A 21,103-nucleotide genomic window follows, 5' to 3' on the forward strand; every position below is an offset into this window, starting at 1 on the left:
ATAGGCCAACTTGGCGCTACGGTACCATATGATGTACGACTAATAAATGAACTACAATTGCAATGATCATAGTTTAGCCTAGTACGGATAAATACTACCATTATTTATTATTGTACCATAATCAGGGAAAACTGAAAGGTAAGTCAGTTTAATTATCATCGGAAACTGCAAAATACATTTCTACCAAAGTAATCTATCGAGTAGTGGAAGTGACACATTAGAACCATGCCGAATAGAGTTCGTAAATGGACATACAAACAACAGTTAAATGAACTACTTCATAAAGATACATTTTGTCGTAAATTTATCAGTATCATTGCAGAAATATACTTAACACACGTGACAAAAAATGGTTAGTCGAAAGGCAATGACAATTATTTTGTATGCACTAGCACAATCATGAATTCGGTACAACAGTGACCTAGCAATGCTCGATAGACTACTAATCATAAGCCAGAATGAAAAGCTAGCGTTATTTGTAAGTCACAAATTGAGAGAATCTTGTGGCTTCTTAACTTTCCAAATCAGGCATTTCTAGTCAAAGGAAATACCAGTATGATGAGAAGTAGATTACAGAGTATATGAACATAACATACAAATATGAAATTGCGTAAAATTAATAAGAATAAATATAGTATCCTAGTGTGCATACTATGTCCAGTATATCAGAATTGTAATCCTTTCACTTACTTTCATCATCACTATCATCATTATCATCATCCGAATCTGGTAAGTCACCCAAATCCTAGGTAATAGCGAAACGATATGAATTATGCGAAATATCTATCTACGGTTAATCATTTATATAATTACAATAATAAAAGTAATAGTAAATTTCATTTATAACAGATAAAATCCTATTTGCTCAGTTGGTAAATGATATCAAGAATGATCGATATCGTAGTTATCATAACGCAACGTGCACAGTTCACAGGACAAGTTGAAGCAATTTCTGACTACATTATGCAACACCGTCGAGACGGTTGGAAGTAAAGGTCTCAATTTAACTATTCGCAATAACGTAATCTGCTATTAGTTTCATCAAGGATAGACTTACACCTTCTCCAAAGCCTGGAGGCATACCGCCGCCACCTCCCATATTTTGCATCATCTATTGTATCAACATAAAATGTTCGCATCTCAGGATTAAAAATTGAATTATTGTCATTGCAAATCGCAGTTCAGAACAACAGCAAAGATAATCAAGAGAAAATGCAGTGTAAAGCATGTAGCAACTGTAAGCAAGAAAAAATAAATATCGTTTTTTTAGTAATTAGCGTAGCTATACTTATGATAGTAATATTTTCTATGATATTGCCATAGCATCATTAACGGTTAATAATTATGATCAGTCAATAAAGTTTCTATTAGGCTATAGCCTATTATTAGTGTTAATGGTAGACATTTGACAAATGCAAATGCTTTCAACATGTTAAAGCATCAGTATCATCAAAGTAAAATAACAAATCCTAAATTTACCAATTGACGGATTAACTATATTAACGTGTCATGCTGTAATTGATCAGGCAAAAGCGAAAATGTTGTAACTTAAAAGTGACCTTTAAACAGTAGAATGGGAAAAATTTACCTGACTAAAATCTGGCTTATCGTTACTCTCTTCTTCACTCTCATCTTCATCTCTCCATCTATTAAAATCAACTTTTAGCCAGCCAGGCTGCAATATATAACATCCCTGATTAATATGCAAACGAGTAAGACGTAATAATATATTGTGAAAGTCAAACCTTTTGCGCTTGTTTTAGCACTCTTGGCCAGTAAGGGCCTGATTCCTTCTTTTTAATATTTAGAACTAATTGTCTACTTGTTAAGTTCTGCTTTGATTCCTACAAAAATTAGCGTATTAATCATTAGTCGTCCATAAAAGAAGCGGCATGTCACTTTCGATAAATCCGTAATTATAATTATATACAATTTGCAAAACATACTTATAACGAGTGAAGTCGAATATGATATCAGTAGTAGATATGACATATATATAACAAATTAGCACTACTATACTGGCTTACCTTGGGTTCAATCTCATTATAAAATTCACACTCTAAACGGTATGTTGCACCATTAGTCCCAGCTTTGCATCTAGTATCACAACGAATCCAATAGGCGAGTATGAGAAATATTTATAATAATAAACTATGCACATACGGATATCGGATGATGTGAATTTAAATCACTAGAAAAATATAATTTAATTAGATTTAAGAAGCTTTTCGCGCTCCCTAATTTTCAAAATAGCATTTCCCATACGTCAAAAAATGGTTCAGTAGTAGATTGTTCAACACCACACTCATATACGTATAAGATTTATACTGTGTCTACATGTCATTTACCGATTTACGTATGTCAGATACCTACACTAGTATTGTACAATTACGGTAAAATATCCTCGTATGTACAATAAAGCTGCAATTCATATTTGAGGTACTTGCAAATCCCAATATCGTACATCATACATTATGTCATTCTATTACACCACCTTATCAGGAATACCGTGATGTCATCGCTCACAAATAGTCCAGTGAATTAGTACTATTAAAATAGAGATATACTGTATCTATGTGTCATATACAGTTTACTTCGGCTTTTAAATACAGTAGTGTCTTTCTGTATTAGCGAAATTTTGTTACGTAACTGCAAACCAATTTGAACATTTACGTGTGCACTGTAAAGCAAACCCAACTACTTTGTACAGTGCGCCTGCTACAGAGGTAATTACTTTAGTGAAATTGCTGTGCATTTATGAGCGCTAAGCTCAAGCATTTCATGAAATGGAGAGTACGAGCAAAGGGGAGTAGTTACTGTAACTCTGCAAGACTAGTGTAGAGGATTTCCGCAGATTCGTTTCGGAAGTCTTTTACCTCGCCTGGCCAGTCATACCATTGCATCAGTATGACGCTTAACTACAATCGAAATTGGAACTATAATACCGTAGTAGTATTAGTTTTAATTTCTAATCCAGGATAAGATAACGAAAAGTTAATATCCCTTTTATCGTCGATGACAAGTTGACAACTAATTCCATGCTGAGCTTCGTTTTCAGTACGATATGACAAGAAACGAGTGTGCATTAATTTGTTCCAATTATTCAATTACTGCAACTTTTACAAGTACACGTGTTTTAGTCCACATTAAACGTGTGGAACGACTAAGATAATAATATTATGCGTTTATAGCACCGTGTATTACTATTTTTCAAGAGTACCGTAAATCAAAACTATACCTGTCATACGCGTATGTTCAAAATACACCAAATTGGAGAAGAAATCAAGAGATGAATATAAAAATTCCTTACTCAATAGAAAGCTTGTTGGTGTCGAGATCAATCTTTGGTTCACGGATATCCGTTAGAGCAATAGTTAAGAATAAGACATCTTGACGTTGAGCCCACAATACCGGAGGAGTTAACCTACAAGTATTATAGTAACATGACTCATTTTTAGTCAAAGCCATAGTAAAACGATCTACCAAGTGCAAAATTGATATGGAAAGGAAAATGACGGAAGATTACGCTCTAGCTACAAAAGATGAATGCATTCCATCAAAAATGAATTAGGCAACTTTATTACGACAATACTAAAATTGTTGGATGACTAGTTGACACAGCAGAATCGCAAGTAAAGTAATAAGCGAGAACTTTTGTAAGTTACAATAGTAATTTAGAGGACGATGATGGTGCTAACTTACGCAGCCATGATGATTTTGCAAGGTAGAAATTGTAAGCGTGCGCAAGTCAATATGCAGTGTCACTATTTTATCGGTGTAGTCGTCTGTCTGGGCGTCGTGATTCTTTTCGGTCTTCCATCCAATATCGATAAGTGTTTTGTATGGAATACTTGCTAGTGCAACTGCACCCATTCTTCTACACCGTCCAATTACCTCAGCGAACACTCTAGAATCTAGAACTTCTCCACATGTCATGGTGAACACTGTGGTACTCTTCCTATCCGGTACAGTACATTACAGTTCTGTACTGTATACTGTACAGTACTGTACACTGTAGTGTACAGGCTTTGTATTGTATAAATGTTGCTACAGCAACTGTCAGCCGGTGGTACATCAGTGAGTCGCTGACATCATTCTAGCACCACACGGCCGTAGACTACACGAACTGCTTGTAGTATTGCGTACATTTTTATTAAGTATTTTTTTTTAACCTCCGTCTTGAAAGAGGTTAAAATTTTGTTGAGGAGTACAGTAAGTCCCTGACTACAGTAGAAAAGTAGTCCTTGTCCATTGGCACGGAACGCTAGAAAGAAATTATTGTTCGCGTCAGCAATCAACTTGAAAGACCAATGGGTACGGTACGGTACGCTACGCCATCATGAATTGTTCAATTTCGAAATGTACAGTACATTGTACTGTATACTAAAACGTGGGAATTATGGGCTTCTACTGTAGATCAGAAAAAGATCCGATTTTACTTTCGGTATATTATTAATTAATAAATAATAATAATTATATACTGTATGTCATATTACTCATATATACAGTATATATACGTAATGGACGACTATTACGGTGTGACTTGCATGCTGGTTGGACCGACCGTACATGTACCAGTCAGTGATGGTTGGTTTGTATATTTATTTCAAAGAAATAAAATAACTTAATGCTGCAGTTAAAATGAATAGAAACATCTAGAGCCAATTATTACTCAAGGTTTTCATGATCTGTTGACAACATGTGGCATTTGAGTCAAATTTAATATCAATGCCGTTATGTTCTCTCGGGCAACACTAGGTCAATCACGTTAGACTAGGTTAGACCCTGCAAAGTAGCCGGAAGGGTGGAGTCTACTTTTTATTTTGGGTTGCCTTCTACATGTAATCTACTGTACAGTACTGTATTGATATATAAGTAGACCGTAATATTTTGACCAACTGTTAACTCCCTCTGCTCCAATAAATATAAGAGTGCAGTATTTGTCAGTACTGTACAGTGTACATGCAAAAGATCGTTGACAAAAAGATTTCCTTAGGCTGAATTATGGTCTTTGTTGTTCATCTATTTACTATACCACTGTAGGAATACTACTACCGTTGGGATGAAATGACTATCATACGTATCATTAACAACACATTTCATACAGTACAGTACGTTCTAGTAATTTACTAATACGTACAGTATTAGTAATATATCTACTGTATGTATACAGTATATAGACATATATTGACAAATACATGTATATATACTGTATACTATCTTTGTTTTCCGCATTTTCTGATTGGCTTAAAATTGGAAACGTTTCCATTTCTTCTGGTTAATTAATTCTTTACGCGTATATATTATGCTTACCAAACTACGTTACCTTTATTATTATTGTCCTATAACAATTTAATTTTATGAACGAGTCTTATATACTGTACTGCATAATCAAGCAATGGTGTTATGTGATCTGCTTCAAGTATCCTTAAAAATAATAGCAATAGACATCAATCTTCTACTTTAGCGATCGAACAAATAATAAGACTAACACATTACAACCTTAACACAGGATAGGGTTCGCTAAATAAGACTAATACATTACAACCTTAACACAGGATAGAGTTCGCTAAATAAGACTAACACATTACAACCTTGATACAGGATAGAGTTCGCTAAACATACACCTTGTAAGAAATTTGCAACAGTTAATCAATATCGTTGCAGAAGTTTACTTTAATATACGTGATAAAATTGTTAGTCAAGAAGCAACGACGATTTCAGTACAATATGATAAACTAGCGATATCTATTAGATAAATAATCATAAACCCAAAGCAAAGCTTATGTAGACTACAAATTGAGAGGATCTTATAATTCCTTGACTTTTCCAATTATTTTAATGTGGATATTTCTAAGATAGTCATTGCAAATACAGTACCAATGTGATAATAAGTCAATTATATAGTAAATAAATACAACATATAAACGTTGAAAGTATGTAAAAATTACTTCTATCTAGTATCAGATTATATAGATTATAATGCTTTTCACCTACCTGCATCACTTGAGTCCGAATCTGTCATACTTTTCTATATGATTATAAAATAGTAAAAATTATATGAAAAATATCTATCTTCAGTTAAAGTGGTAAATACGGTGCAATAACAAAATGTTATAGTAAATTCCATTATTTCATGACGCATCTCATTATCTGCTTAATTGGTCAATAATGCAAGAATGATCGATATCGCCTATATCAAATCAAAGCATGCACGGCTGGCTCAGCCAGCATCAGAGTTGTCTGCATCAATACTATTTGGGCCTAATGTGTACAGTATAGCTCATAGGAGAGCAACTTTTCTGACTGCGTAACACGATACTGTTAAACCAGTTTAAAGCCAAAGTCTCAATTTAATCAACATTATAATATGATCTGCGGCTAATCTTGCAAGTATAAATTTACGGCCGGATCAAAGTTTTCGGCACTTCCCACCTGTTGCATCATTTAAAATGTCGATATCAAAAAATTAAATGTCACGTAATTAAATTGAATTATTGTCATTTAGGTAACAGTTTAAAGCAATAGCAACAATAAACATAGACCAAACGCAGAACAAATGTATGATACAACTGTTCGCATCAAACGGTAAATACGACATCGTTAATTTAGTAATTAACGCAGCTTAACTAACGTAATAATATTACAAGTAAATTTGCTAAAATATTGCATTACTTTGCTACGGGTGAATAATGATGATCAGTCTTTATAGAGCATATAGTATATCGCCAATGCTACTAAATTATATCTACTCAATAATTGATAAATAATTTTTTAATGCGCTAGAACACTATCAGTAAAATGAAGGTGAAACAATAATCTTTAAAGGAACTGCTGATGTGGCATGTATAAATTGATTGATCTATCATTACATTACAGATTCATAAGGTGATTGATTCTAGTACAACCTGAAATATTTTAAAATAACTATTGGTGTCATGGGACGAAAAATTTTACCGGAGTAAGACTTAAATCGTTGATAATCTCTTCATCACTTGCATCTTCATCTTTCCATTTATTAAAATCAATCCTTAGCCATGTAAACTGCAATATTTAACGTCATTAATATGTAAACCAATGAGAAAGGAGAAGTATTAATTTCTTGTTTAAATCAAACCTTTTGAGTTTGTTTTAACATTCTTGGCCAGTATGGACCTGATTCCTTCTTTTTTATTTGAAAATAATATCCTCTAGCTGACTTGCGCTGCTTTGATTCCTGTAAAAATTGACGTATCGCCAGTCGTTCATAAAAAGAAGTGGCATGTCAGCTCTCACAGGATCCATAAATGATACTTACTATAATAGAATACTAATACTAATTACTCTAGTGCGATCCAGTATGATATCAGAAATGCTATATGTATACAATTAATAAAATGCTGTCTTTACGTAAAGTTACCGTACCTCAGGAATAATGTCCTTATAAAATTCAAATTCTAAATGGTGTTTTTGTTTCGCAATACCGCCTTTAGCACTGGCATCATTGCAAATCCAACATGTGTTTTTAAATTATTTAATAGATTTCTTATATACACTGATATTGGAACATACAAGGTAATTTCAATTATTTCGAAAAAATTACAAGATGTAAGAAGTTTTCATTTAAATGTTTTCTAATTTCCAAATAGCATTTTATGCTTGAAGAGAAATTCTTGGAATTTTCTTTACAATATATGAGATGCATGTCATTTACGTACGGTATCGGCTGCTTGCAAATACATACACAATTACAAATATTGCTATGCTACATTATGCATTATGCCACTTTATCATGAAAATACTATGAAGTAACTGTTCGTAAATAAGTAGAATATATTAGTCCCGTTAAATAGGGGTAGAATCTTATATTTTAAAGTAACATAACTTGTTTAACTATTACAAAGTTAGTCCATACTACAAACTAATTCCTAGAATTGGCTCGGTACGTCGCACAGTGCATATATTATTATATATTATTCAGGCAAAATTGCTGTGCATTTGTTGGGTGTTATGTTATACGATAATAGCAGAAATTGGATATGTAAGAAATTTACATTAATGTCGAGGAATCACAAAAGTTGGTATTCTATAGCCCTATGCGAGAACGTAAAAGTTTTTGTTGTGGCAACAACTCTGGATGTTCTAAAATTGTGTTACTGAGTTGTTTGCCTCACTTTACTAGTGACATCACCAGGTAATTACGATGATAAACTACAGCCAAGATTACAACTAGTGATAGTGGGGCGTGGTACTTAAGTCTTTTGTTGAATTCAGGATGAGATCGGAAGTTAATAACTTCATTATCTTTTTATCTTTAATAATTAATTGGTAACTGGTAGTGGTAGGATAATGTATTGATCTCAGGTGGAGAAGGTTGTTTGGTTTTATTTTTGACGATCTGCAACTAGAGCTAGTTAATTTATGTTAAGTGATCTATGATGTCGTCGTGGCTTCAATAATAACCAGAATGATTACCATACATATTAAAATTGTGTTGCATATCAATGATATCTAAAGTTACAAGGTATCATTTTCCAAGTTAAATGGTCGAGTACAAATTTAGAGACTGACTTAAAAACGTCCATACCTTAAAATAAGCTTCTTGCTGTCTATAGTAATATTTTCATTAGTAATATTCTCTATCTCAATAGTTATGAGTAACCGATCTTTACGCTGGGCCCATAATACGGCAGGATTAATTGACCTAGAAATCCAAAGGGATTATAATGACGTTACATCTAGATGGTCATAGCAATTTATAAAATATCTAGGTAATTGCGCTGTATAATTCATGTGGGAAGCGGTAAAAATGAGAATATCAAGGCATAAGACTGTGCTCTCAACACAAAAGATAAATTTAATTTAATTCAACAAGTGGACACATCCACTAAAATCAACTGCGCAACTATATGACAATAATATAAATCCTTGTGCGACTAGTTTATACGTAATAAAATGGAAAGTAAAGAAACTAGCAAGAGTTTTTGTAAGTTACAAGGGTAATTTAAACGATGATTGTTAGCGTTGACTTACGAAGCCATGATGATTTTGTCAGATGAAAGTTGCAAATATGAGCAAGTGTTTATATACTGTAAATCCTGCTTCATTTAATGTCATTGACAGGGATTTTGAAAGAATTTACATCACTTTATTCACGCGTACTGCAACCGCTTGTCTGTGCGTCGTCTTTGGGTTCTCTGTCTATGCATATCGACAATACAGTAATAAGGAAAATTCAATAGCAATAACAGTTTTGCACCTGAGGGCTTGGAGCCGTAACTTTACCCTTTCTTTCATAATATCAAATTACTATATTATCATTGATTCCCTAGGGATCAGAGATTACTCTAGGGTAGAAAAACAACCTTCGCATAACACGATCATTGGCATTTCAACAGCAACAAATGCAGACAGTCCAGACTGCTATTATTTCTTGATGAGTGATGAATTATTATTGGTTATAGTTATTGATAATACAATATTCGGAGGACCTGAATTGTCCAGCAGTCTAGGGATTGCGCCAGTAGCCCAACAACATATCTTGATAAAGTAATGGAGCTCACCGAATTTCACAGAGTGCGAACTTTATCAATTTCATAAATGACTGTTATACGTGAGCTATTGCGGAGACTATTAATGTCTACTGTTATTTTTCTCCATCATGTGTATGATATACAAGTATACTGTACAGTACATCGATAATTAACTAGAACGATATCACTGTAATGATATAGCATGATAACTATGCTGAGATGGCAATGAAATAAAAATTAGGCCTATCAAGATTTCGATTCTAGTTAAATAGGCTCCCGAGTGCAAAGCTGAATAGTTTCATCATTAAGAGTTAACGAAACATTATATGATAATTATTTACCGCTGCAGTCGATACTACGGTTTATTCCTGCAGAATGTTATGATGGTGTCTATGACTCAATGATGGATTTATTGATAACTATGCCTAGATGGCGATGAATCTCGTGATATTCATAGTGCATAGTTATAATCAGTATCATTCTTTTTAAAAGAACAGTAATTATTTACAGTTACTACAATATTATTTATCTATGCTATCAACTAGACAGCCATACGCAGATAGAAGTAGAATGAAAGACCTTCCATCGGACCATACAATATGGGATGTAATATAATTGTAACAAAACTGCCAGTTCGTAGTTAAGCTTTCGAATTTCTCTTCATTTCGTTTTCTCGAACTAGATATGCTATCGCGTACGATAACGACATACCATGCAGAAATTGTAACGTAATAACTGAACAAAATCTAGCATGAACATAACTTTAATACCGTATTCTAACGCACGTGAACATTTATGATTGTGTACAGTAGCTAAAATGGGGATAATTTTTTGTCCCTTATTAATTGTAATTTTTACACATATAGAATAGCACTTCACGGATTATGATAATACGAATGTAAAAATGCATACACGTATAGGTGTACATGAATGCGGTTTATCTCTGTTTCATTTACATATACGCGTACGTTTGCAGTCTATAGCAATTCTATTTTAATATAGTATAACGAGCTGGTACCCACTCGTTAAGCTTTTTTAATGGTGTACATAGATATAAGGATAAGGATTCTGTATTACTGTGATACGATATCAAATCATCAGAGCAATAGTGAAAGCACTCAAGAAGTTTTCTTTTACCTCTATTGTAAAACATACTACTGTACTGTATACCGTATTATGTTATTCTGTTATTATTTATCGCTGTAAAGACCTAAAGTACATATAGTATCCATTGCACAGAATCGTTGTACTACTGTACAAAACCATTTTTTCAGCCATTTGAAACGACTAGTAAAATAATATGTAATTATATATTCTGTCTCCACATTATCAATATAGTGAACGACTGTTTCCTTTCGCTCTTTTTCTCTTTAGTGGTCTCTGGTAACTTATTACTACTACTTATGAAAATGAACAGTATACTGTACAGTCAACATGATAGCCGCTTAGAGGCAACTACATCGAATGCCTTACTAGGAGTTACATAAGCCTTATCCCTATTCCCATTATTAATATACTATATATTAAAGTCTTTCTTTGCCGCTTAAATAAATTAAATGCCGGAGTAACTATTAGTAATTAACCTATTAATCAAATTCCTTCTTTGATCGTCAGCCTGTCTTCACAATCCTTCAGTTACAGTACAGTACTGTAGTTCATACAGTACAATACACTGTACCGTACAGTACAGTACTGTACTGTACTGTACTGACCACTGACCACTGTGACCAGTTGGTTTCCTTCCAGTACTCCGTGCATGGATGTACCGTACCGTACCATACCGTACTGGAAGTGTCCTAGCAAAACTGCACTGCAAACGAGGGCAAAAAGAGCTAACCAAATTTGCACAATCCGATTAATTCTACTGCTGATGCTGCAAATCGACAAGCTATCCAATACAGAAGTAATAAAAGATCACTATATCGTTGGAAAGACCAGTTTGCATCGTTTACAGTAAGTTCATTCTGCATGATGTATGATGATAAAGATTGAACGCCATCAGTGTGAATCTCTGTATACCAATTGTCGTAGAGATCTGCCAATCTTCCCCTGATCAATATTGAAACATGGGTAAAAGTAGTAAAAAGAAGAAGGAGAAAATGAAAGACTTTGTTAAACCAAAGTTAAAAGTTGGCCGTAAATTGCAAAAACAGAATGCAACTCAAACTAGTTTTAAAACATTAACCATTGCTTTACCTAATCAACACCAAGCTAGTCATGAAGAGCCGCTGAGCCAAAGGAAGCAACCTTTGCAAGTAATTGTATTTAGCTGCATTTAGAGTAGAGTATGATTTTCTTGGATTGATGCAATGATAGGTATAGCTAAGATCGATAGAGAACACAGTAAAATGTGAATTAGCTAACGTAACGTCAAGTACGATGCATCAGAATTAATGTAATCTTCTTTTATTTTACTTAGGTTCTTCTCTCTCAGCTGAGGCATTACAATGCAAATGTAAGGCATGACGCCCTTGCTGGTATCAAGGATATTCTGTCCTCTCATGTAGAGTATGCCATCTCTAATCTGAGCCCTATCTTGGGCAAAATTACCGAATGCATGACTGATATCGATGCTCGAGTTAGACATGAATTGTTTATCATATTGAAACACCTTTTATGTCAGCTCTCGTTATCAACATTGCAACCATTTTTCGCTTCAATGGTTGCTCGTCTATGTTGTGGTTTAACGCATATTGATTACAATATTCGGATAGATACTCTCAAAATATTAGATATCTTATTAGATCATTTTCCAGGTTTAGTAGCTCGTCATTCAAGAGATTTATTACCTATTATTGTCGATATTATTTCTCAGCAGTGTAATACAACTAGCGCTCAAGGGCTAGCTAATACGCCAAACTCCCAAAGTAACGCACTCAGCCAAGCTAAGAGAGAGACCAAACAGCCATCCCGGGCTCTAACAGTTAGATTAAGGGGCAAGCTAAATATTCATGAAATTCGTCACAAGGTGCTGCATCGCTTACGACGATTTCTTACATCACTTTATCGAGAGAGTTATACTGATAGCAAGATCGAGGATAATGGAGCAAAAGAATATGATCGTATTGAGCAGAAATCATATGTCAAATTCAATTATCATACGTATTCTCAGCAAGCCACTATCAAGTTTAACAGTCCTCCTGATTTTAGTACAGTTTTTGTAGCTCGTGATGAATTCAAGCAGTTTATTGATACCATCATGCCCCTCCTGACGAATATATGGTTAGAATGTAATCCCTCTAAATTAATACGCAAAGATACAGATGGAGATAAACTGCTGGAAATATTGATATCTTTAATGGAAGAAGTATTATTGGTAATGCAATTGTTATGCCAGGTATCTCGCGAACAACACGAACAATTCGGTAGGACAGGAGAAAATGGGTCTTATTCTAGTGTTACTCTGGAAAAGTATTTTAATGATATTGAGCAAAATATCTTTGGTCTTTTTCCATTAACGGCGATTGAAGTTAAAAAAGGGAGAAAGTACGTAAGATTATCACACAATTTTGTTCCAAAGGTTTTTCAATATTCTTTCTGGAATGATAGCATCCATTTATTCCCATTTGTTTATCTTACATTATATCTATAATGATTCGAGTAGGTCAAACAACGATGAAAGCAAATCTTCCGACAAGTTCACCCTGCAATTGCTCAATTTGAATTTAATCATCTGCGATATTATGGTTTACTTCATTAATTTTATACCTCTTCAAAGATTATCTACTTGCGAACATATAGTCAGTTTTGCAATCAAAGCTTTGAAATCACGAGTATTACGTAATGCTCACGGGTTAATAGCCATTGCCGGCAATCTCTTGAAATCATTATCAAACAGGTTCGCACACGGAATACTTGCATTTTTAAATATTTTCAATCTTGTTCACTATTCGAGGATAACACCTTACGAAATAATAATAATAATATTTACTCCTTGGCTGTCAAGATCTACTAATTTAGGCAAAGGGAAAGCATACGTGATCGATATCGTTGAAGCTATACGTCATTATTATGGAAATAGCCATGAACATTCAAATTCTAAAATTCAATGTTTAAAACTCTTACAAGGTTTGCTCGATGAAGAGCAAAAAAATATCGTTTGTGGCGCAGGCAGGTTAGCTTATAATCATGCTTATGATTTAGATTTATTATCGATCGCATAAATCAAGTATTCTTATGAGCTTAAGCATGTTTGTAATACTCTTAGTTATATAATGCCACAACTTGAAGACTGGTTAATTTCCCTGCCGCAAGATATACTAAGACCGGAATGGGAAGGATCCGCTTTAGAATCTGTTAGCATTAAAATAATTAAATCCTGTCTATTATCAGGCCTTCACAACCAAACTCTGCTGATGCGTTTGAACGAATTGTTGATAGAGTATTTCGGTAAAATGCTTAAAGCAACCTTGTAGTTTATTTCCTTAATACATCCTGTGTTACTTATTCATTATTGTTCTACAAATTAATTATACTGTAATTGTTTGTTAGACTCTGCGACAGAAAAATTTTTAAAGATGCCTACGAATGTTCAACGACATTTTATCGAAATACTGTACTTTTGCGAAATTTTTCATAAGCAACTAGTGAAGGCATTAGCATCACGTTGTCATGCTTTAGACAAGACTTCGTGTAATTATATGTTAGACATTCTATTCGATAGGTATGATACTAGAATATTATGTTAAGAATATTATCTACTATGCCTTGACTGATTTTTTTTTCAACCGGATTTGATTTTTTAATAGGTTTAATAGTGAAAATACACCTTCGACTGCTACCGCGGTCAATTACTTCAGTTTTTTAATATCCATTGTATCGGGTAATAATTCATAATAATATTAATTTTATGGTTGGATGCTTCTGACAAAATCAGTATTCTAGGAACTAATAGGCAGAAAATAGTAGAATGTGAAGGCCTTCTAGATGACCATTATACAAGGTATTAACATCCAATCATGACACTGTATTGTAATAGATAGAGACGTGGTGGATTTCTTGTCAATTATTTTTCCTTATTATTTAAAAAGTTATAGGTTTACTCCGATACTATATTGGAATCGAGAGGTAACATGATATTTGACAAACGTTATTCTTATTTATTTATAAATTCAATATTACTTTGTCATTTTTTTATAGTCCTTTATCTGCGATGATTCAGAGCTATCCGAGAAAGAATTTTGGGAAAGACATTGCTTGATATTAGAGGTTTTTATTCACTGTCACTAGCCATCACAATAATTTGTAGGATTAGTTAGTTATTATTGGGTGATCGACTGTGGATATCAAAGTCATTAACTGATTATATACATTTTCAAAAGCACACAGCATGGCAGCTAAGACGTTTACATCAACATAAAGATTACATCGCAATATTCAATAGGGCCCTACTCGAATTACTGGTATATTTATTACTAATAATGAATAAATATAGACTTTGTATACAGTGCAGAGCTGCTACTGGCTATATCATGCTAAGATATGGCATTATTATATGTTAGAATTCACATCCTTATTTCCCTATCCAAACCGCTATGGGTATGCTGAAATGTTTGGAAAGGTAGGTCTAAGACGAAATTAGGTTACTGCTATACATTATGGTTACATTTTGACCTCTAATTCTTGTGAAGAACACTTATTGATACTTGTGAGTAAATGCTTATTATCATGCTTCTGTAGTTTAAAGACTGTATCGATCGATCAGGAAAATTCCTTCAATGACGTAACCCTATGGGCAAAACTTATGTTCTCATCAGTGTATGCAGTTTCGAATTACGATACAGGTATTAATACGCATATTTCTATCCAGTACAATTAAGCCTTTTGCATACCAGATATTAGTCTTGAAAGGGAAATGTATAATATCATCCTAGAACTGGAATTAATTTGGCAGCCAGCTTTACTGGATCTTTGCATTACAATTTTGCGGGATCCGTCTTTTATGACCCAGTTTTTAAAGGTTTCGCTAAGTTATATACAAGGTATGGACTTGTTTAATAGTCTGTTTGGAATGTTACTATTTTCATACTGCACAAGATGATAAGGCAATACAGTGCCCTTTCGAAGCAAAACTGCAGCAATTTATATTGTGCATAAGTACTTATAAATATAATAGTTTATACTAATGCTTTCGCCAGTTCTACAGTACTACCCTTTGGATTATTTTGATCACTAGAATCAGATGTAAATGAAGTATTCGCGATATCCAAAGTCTATCAACGCTTGCTAGGAGTTTTCGATCTTCACGATAGTTTAATTTTAAACCGGCAGCTACTCAAGGATCTTCTAACCGCAATGAAGGTATCTTAACTTTATTAACGCTAATCGTAATTGCATTACTGATCTAGAGACTATCCCATAAAAGGCACTACAATTTCCATAATTTTCAACATTGCTTTAATTCATAGGCTGTTCCTGGCGAAGATAAAATGTCGTATGTTCTGACAAAGTTAGACTACGATATTTCTCTTATAACCGCAAAAAGTTGAAATATAATTTTTATTAATTATTTGAAGCTTTTATCTACGAATTATCCGTTAATATGATATGTACACATTAAACCGGTATTAATATGACAACTGAATACATTCAGGTACAATTTTAACCATCATCACCTCCTAATCGATTACTATTTCAATGAACAATGAAAATAAATTCGTTCAAGTTATTAACATGATATACACATTGCTTTATTGATTACAACAATTTTCTTTTATCAAGAATATGGAAAAATTAGATAAACGCATCTATTCCTATCAATTCAAAATGAACCATTTTATTATGTACAGTACATTCAGGTTACTATTTGTTCATTGTGTAATATTCAAATATTCTAAATCGACATACAAATCACGTATCAACTGTCCTAGGCAGATATCTAAAAACCTACAAAACTACCATGAAGTGAATATCTAATTATAAGTTAAGTTATTGGGGCAAAATAAATGAAATTTACAGTAGCAATCTACACAGACAACTTTTTAATCATCGGAAAATGCGTCTCAGAATTCACACATATGGAGAATCTGTACACGTCTCAGAGATCAATTTAGAAATTTCCCAATTAAATTTTCCATTACCGTACTATATTGGTATTTGTTTGTCAGTTTTGGATGATTCAACACGATACCGAAAGAATAACACAAGCTGTAAAACACCAAGTACTACACCAATTGTATTTGGAATCTGAAGAGTCAAAAAATTTTATCGATATTTTCAAATAAGACTATAACCGTATGCCATTCATTCTACCAGCATGCACAGTTCTACGGGTATAAAATCATTCAATTACATCGCTATGTCATTACTTACCATGACAAATTGATTGCCGATAATATAGCCGTACGCACCCCATTCGAAGGATACTAGTGCATTAGCTAAACACAAAGATAGCTGCATACTTTCACTACTGTTATTTCGGATGACTTTTAGCTGTAATCACGCGAAGATTAGCAATCGTGTTACTGAAATATCATGATAAAAGCATCGTAGATATGCTACTGTAACAATAACCATAATTTGCCAAAAAACTAGCAACTACTATTTCAATTTGAATTTTATCGCTCTTACCGCCGAGGCTAAGGGTGACCCATACATTATGATGGTTGTAAGAGAACAGATTATACCTAATAGGTTCAAGGCAACGTCATAACTACTGATGCCATATTTTACATAGGCTAATACTGAGAGTATAAAAGCTCCGGCATAAAGTGTCATTCTATTGATTGAACTCTAGAAGAATGATTCAAAAATAACTAATGTTATTCCGATGACCCAAGATGGCTTGATTTATGAAGATAGGAACTTTAGTAAAAGGGTTGGTTGTACCCAAGTTTACTAGCATAAGTGATAATATTACTCAAGTACCGCAATAACATAATCGATTTAAACAGCTGTATTATCAACATTTATGATACTGTACTGGAATCCAATGGTAGCTCATAGATAAATTTATGCTTGTATTACGATTATGTGCATAAATAAATAATATTAGAAAGAACAAGTGCAAATTCTGCTTTCCTACCTTGTTACTAAGATGCACGTAATAGATTACTGCATAAATAGATTCTAAGACAACACCAATAACATTAACTATGGTTAAAGCTTTATCTTGCAATAGCATTCCATACTTTAGCCAAAGAGTACAACTGTAACAATAAAATTGAAAGCATACGAAGCAATTTAGGTATCAGTAACTATAAAAAAATTGATTTTACTACATTAATTTAGCAAAGGCATCAGTTGTAATACAGTCGTTATAAATCCACTCTGGAAAGCTAGATTGACGCTTACCTAGTCAAGCATGCCAGGATTGGAAAGTAGGGAACGTTGGAAGAACTACCATTTTTAAAAATTTTGTTGCATGTTTGACTGAATAGATTCAAAGTAGTGATTGATTATTTTAGAGTTAAAATTTTACTCTTTATTCCAGTATCTATATTTATCATAGCATTTATTCATGATACGAGTAAAGATATGAATTAATTGTAGTAAAACTTTTTTAGGCTTTAAGAGCTACTATTATAGACTTTGACTTAGTAAAAGTAATACAATACCACATGGTTATGAGCTTCAGGGAGTCAGTGATTAATACAATTAATGATCATAAAACAAGACCATTGCAAACAGTAGTACGTGCAGAATGTTGTAAATGTCAACTATTTGCAAAAGGGGAATTTATGGTGGTATTATATTAATTTTAAGCGTAAATTGGAAACAGAATCCCTTTCGAACTACAGTAGTATTTTTAGTGATCGGCACGGTTGTTAAATGCTTCCTAGTCCTGCGTTGTAGCGGCTTACACTTGAAGAGCAGTAATTTTCAAAGTTTCCAACAACGATAGCCAATGTAACAATCGTATTGATGGAAGTCGATAGAAACACCTCCACGGTACTTCTATGCTACTTAGTATAACTTTGTAGCTAGGCCGAGTCTGATTTGTAACACATGAATTGTGCGAGCAGGTTTGCGACATATTTGGAGATAGCGACATTAAATTTCCTTACTGTCTCTGCTTCATCTCGACAATAATATACAGTACAGTAGTGCAACTCCTAACTACACTATATGTACTAAACGTATATAGTTGTAGAATAATCGATTTACAGTCGTTATCATTGGTTTGACTCACGATTGAGAAATAATGAGTGAAAAATTCAAATTACAGCACAACCTCTTGTATATTTTTTACAGCCTCAGTTTGAAACTGAAAGATCTCTGACATAATAATAATAATGGACAATTACAGTACGAGTCTGTAAACCGATCTATGATAATCACCGTTAACCACAGTAAGTACTCTAACTCACGTTCACATTGAATACCCCCAAAATATAATCCTACAAGTAAATTATTGCAACTATCCCTAGCATATCCGAGAAAGATGACTTGAGTAAGATATACGATTATTCCCTGAAATCAGGTCATTTCTAGTTCGCACGTTACCGTAAGCAGTCGGATAAGTACTATCATTAGTTTATGCACGGAGACGAGATTTCTTCTAATCCCTACTTAAAGTAGATAGTGATTTTACTAAAGAAAGAGCCATGTACAATTGCACATGGTACTGTTTATTAAGCGTAGTCTCGATTACTCTATCATCGATGTATTAGCATTGATTGTATGTAATAAAGCAGTCGTGTATGATGAATGGGGCTCGGTCGTCCCCAGCTACAAATGACGATCAAGGAGAATATCCTCAGGCAATACAAATGGATCGTGTTTAGTTGAAGAATTGATGAGAATAGCAGATGGAGATAGTTGAGATATCATGACGAGCAATAAAATATTTATAGATTGTTGACTGGTTTCTACAATAGTAGATTGGACAATGAAGAAGAATATCACGTTGAAAGTGAACAGGATTGAATGTTCTATGACGAAATGACATGATCGTTGCAAGTGTCCTTGAAAAGCAGTTCAGACACACCATGCATCAAGGTGCCACACAGGCTAAAGATATAAGATAGCCAACAGCCATATTTATATCCCCCCCCCAAAAAAAATGTGAATGGATGTGTGTTCCATCTTCATAATTCAGTAGGCTACCGTCGCTTTGAATAACAGCTATCGCTACCTGAGCGCACTTATAGTGGGACATGATATTATACCGACGATATCGCCGTGAACATCCTCTTACAACGTGGTATGAATAAAATGGTGACTTGTTGCATTATTCTTTTTAACTACAGGCGATTTTAATGATGTTCGAAAGAATTTAAATGTGATATCTATCTTGTTGAATAAGTGAACAAGTGGATCTTACATTCCGGTTAAATAGAGGCCTATCGTTGACAAAGTTGCCATCCAAGCGAAATAATCGGAAGGTTGCATGATTGCTAGCCAATCGATGTTTACGTCCTGTCTTGCTTAGTTCAAGTCATACAAGATTGGCTTGGATAAAAGTCAACCAAGGTAAAATGGACCACAACAGGTTCAAATTGTCTCCTGTAAAATGGAAATAGGGCAGTATTAAGCCAGTCAATGATGTTTCAAATCAATAGAAATCATCGATCACCAAGCAACCGATGGACTTCCCGTTTCGACTTTCGAGCAACCCCATGACAGGTTTCGGATAGATGAATTCATGAGTTGTGCTACAGTACTGTACTGTACACTGTACAGTATGTACTGTACACTCTGCCGTCGCCGTTGTGACGTTCCTTCCACAGTTGATATGAGTGGCCTGGCCATACTGTATTCACCTTACTAACGACTGCGCACTCTCGATCTGACCAATCCACCAGGGACTAGACAGAGAGGGATGATCTGAGCAAACAAATATAAATCGCAACTAAAACGCATTGAATGAAGTACTTGTAATCCCCGCTTTGTCTGCCTTCATCTCTCCAATCATGCATTAATAGGAACGAGGGGGGCTTGGCATATTTTGGGGTTATTCTACTCTACACTACTTCTGAAAGCGAATTTGAGACACATTGGTTTCCGTTGAGATGATGAGGAAAATACAGTAGTCAGCCGTCTCCTTTTTAGTACACCGAATCACTGTTCTCGATCGCACTTTTTCTACTGACGGGTGTAGTGCTCTCGTAACTGGATGCTTCTCTACAGTATATGCAATTTCCTTGAATAGTAAAATCATGGACTAAATCTGGAGTTAGTTCAATCGGAAACAGTAACGTAGGGTAAACAATCGTTGATTCGGACTTTATCGTAAGTGGTGAAAAAAAGCCCCCTAACAAGAGGTAAACACAGTGCACTGTATCATGACTGGACTACTGTACGAGTAGTAGTGGCGTACTTGACTTCCAGGTACAATATGTTGTAGTGGTCAGTCGTCAACTGATCATGGACTCCTGGAAGAAAGACATGGGCCAACCCTACCCTCGGACAGACGGACTTTCCTTACCCAATGATGTCTAGTAAATGTCGAAAAATGCCTACTTACTGTAGTATAAATCTTCCGTGGCTATTTTCGAAATCTTTGGTACTAATTTAAATAACATCTACGATTATATATAGAACTGTTTCCAAGCAAAACTTAGTCATGGATAATAAGATTAAGATTGAAGCTAATATTGCTGAATGAGAAAAAACCAGTCCATTGAAAATCGACCGTTCGTATACTAATG

General features: G+C 34.2%; 4 protein-coding genes across 4 annotated transcripts; 1 reads left to right on the forward strand and 3 right to left on the reverse strand.

Annotated features, from left to right (window-relative positions):
- Positions 1-127: 127 nt before the first annotated feature.
- Positions 128-3,936, reverse strand: TRIADDRAFT_63793 (expressed hypothetical protein; the record flags this gene model as incomplete). The annotated part of the gene is made up of 9 exons (XM_002111150.1): positions 128-534; positions 691-745; positions 1,058-1,111; positions 1,589-1,675; positions 1,746-1,844; positions 2,028-2,097; positions 3,311-3,424; positions 3,484-3,533; positions 3,703-3,936. The coding sequence occupies 9 exons, from the start codon at positions 3,934-3,936 to the stop codon at positions 512-514; spliced, it is 786 nt and encodes a 261-aa protein (XP_002111186.1). The 3' UTR covers positions 128-511.
- Positions 3,937-6,381: 2,445 nt separating this feature from the next.
- TRIADDRAFT_54888 (uncharacterized protein) lies at positions 6,382-9,020 on the reverse strand (the record flags this gene model as incomplete). The annotated part of the gene is made up of 6 exons (XM_002111151.1): positions 6,382-6,435; positions 6,958-7,044; positions 7,118-7,216; positions 7,405-7,474; positions 8,567-8,683; positions 9,013-9,020. 6 exons carry the CDS (start codon positions 9,018-9,020, stop codon positions 6,382-6,384), a joined length of 435 nt encoding a protein of 144 aa, XP_002111187.1.
- A 2,558-nt stretch (positions 9,021-11,578) lies between these two features.
- TRIADDRAFT_54889 (uncharacterized protein) lies at positions 11,579-16,000 on the forward strand (the record flags this gene model as incomplete). The annotated part of the gene is made up of 14 exons (XM_002110616.1): positions 11,579-11,767; positions 11,932-12,998; positions 13,231-13,350; positions 13,459-13,626; positions 13,845-13,901; positions 14,261-14,334; positions 14,491-14,579; positions 14,652-14,720; positions 14,834-14,914; positions 15,014-15,072; positions 15,192-15,295; positions 15,386-15,493; positions 15,688-15,812; positions 15,920-16,000. 14 exons carry the CDS (start codon positions 11,579-11,581, stop codon positions 15,998-16,000), a joined length of 2,391 nt encoding a protein of 796 aa, XP_002110652.1.
- A 595-nt stretch (positions 16,001-16,595) lies between these two features.
- Positions 16,596-19,844, reverse strand: TRIADDRAFT_63794 (expressed hypothetical protein; the record flags this gene model as incomplete). The annotated part of the gene is made up of 6 exons (XM_002111152.1): positions 16,596-16,697; positions 16,824-16,943; positions 17,082-17,243; positions 17,536-17,659; positions 17,805-17,882; positions 19,777-19,844. The coding sequence occupies 6 exons, from the start codon at positions 19,842-19,844 to the stop codon at positions 16,596-16,598; spliced, it is 654 nt and encodes a 217-aa protein (XP_002111188.1).
- Between the last annotated feature and the right edge of the window lie 1,259 nt (positions 19,845-21,103).

The sequence above is a fragment of the Trichoplax adhaerens genome, genomic scaffold (genome assembly GCF_000150275.1).
Source record: "Trichoplax adhaerens TRIADscaffold_3 genomic scaffold, whole genome shotgun sequence".
Classification (NCBI taxonomy): domain Eukaryota; kingdom Metazoa; phylum Placozoa; class Uniplacotomia; order Trichoplacea; family Trichoplacidae; genus Trichoplax; species Trichoplax adhaerens.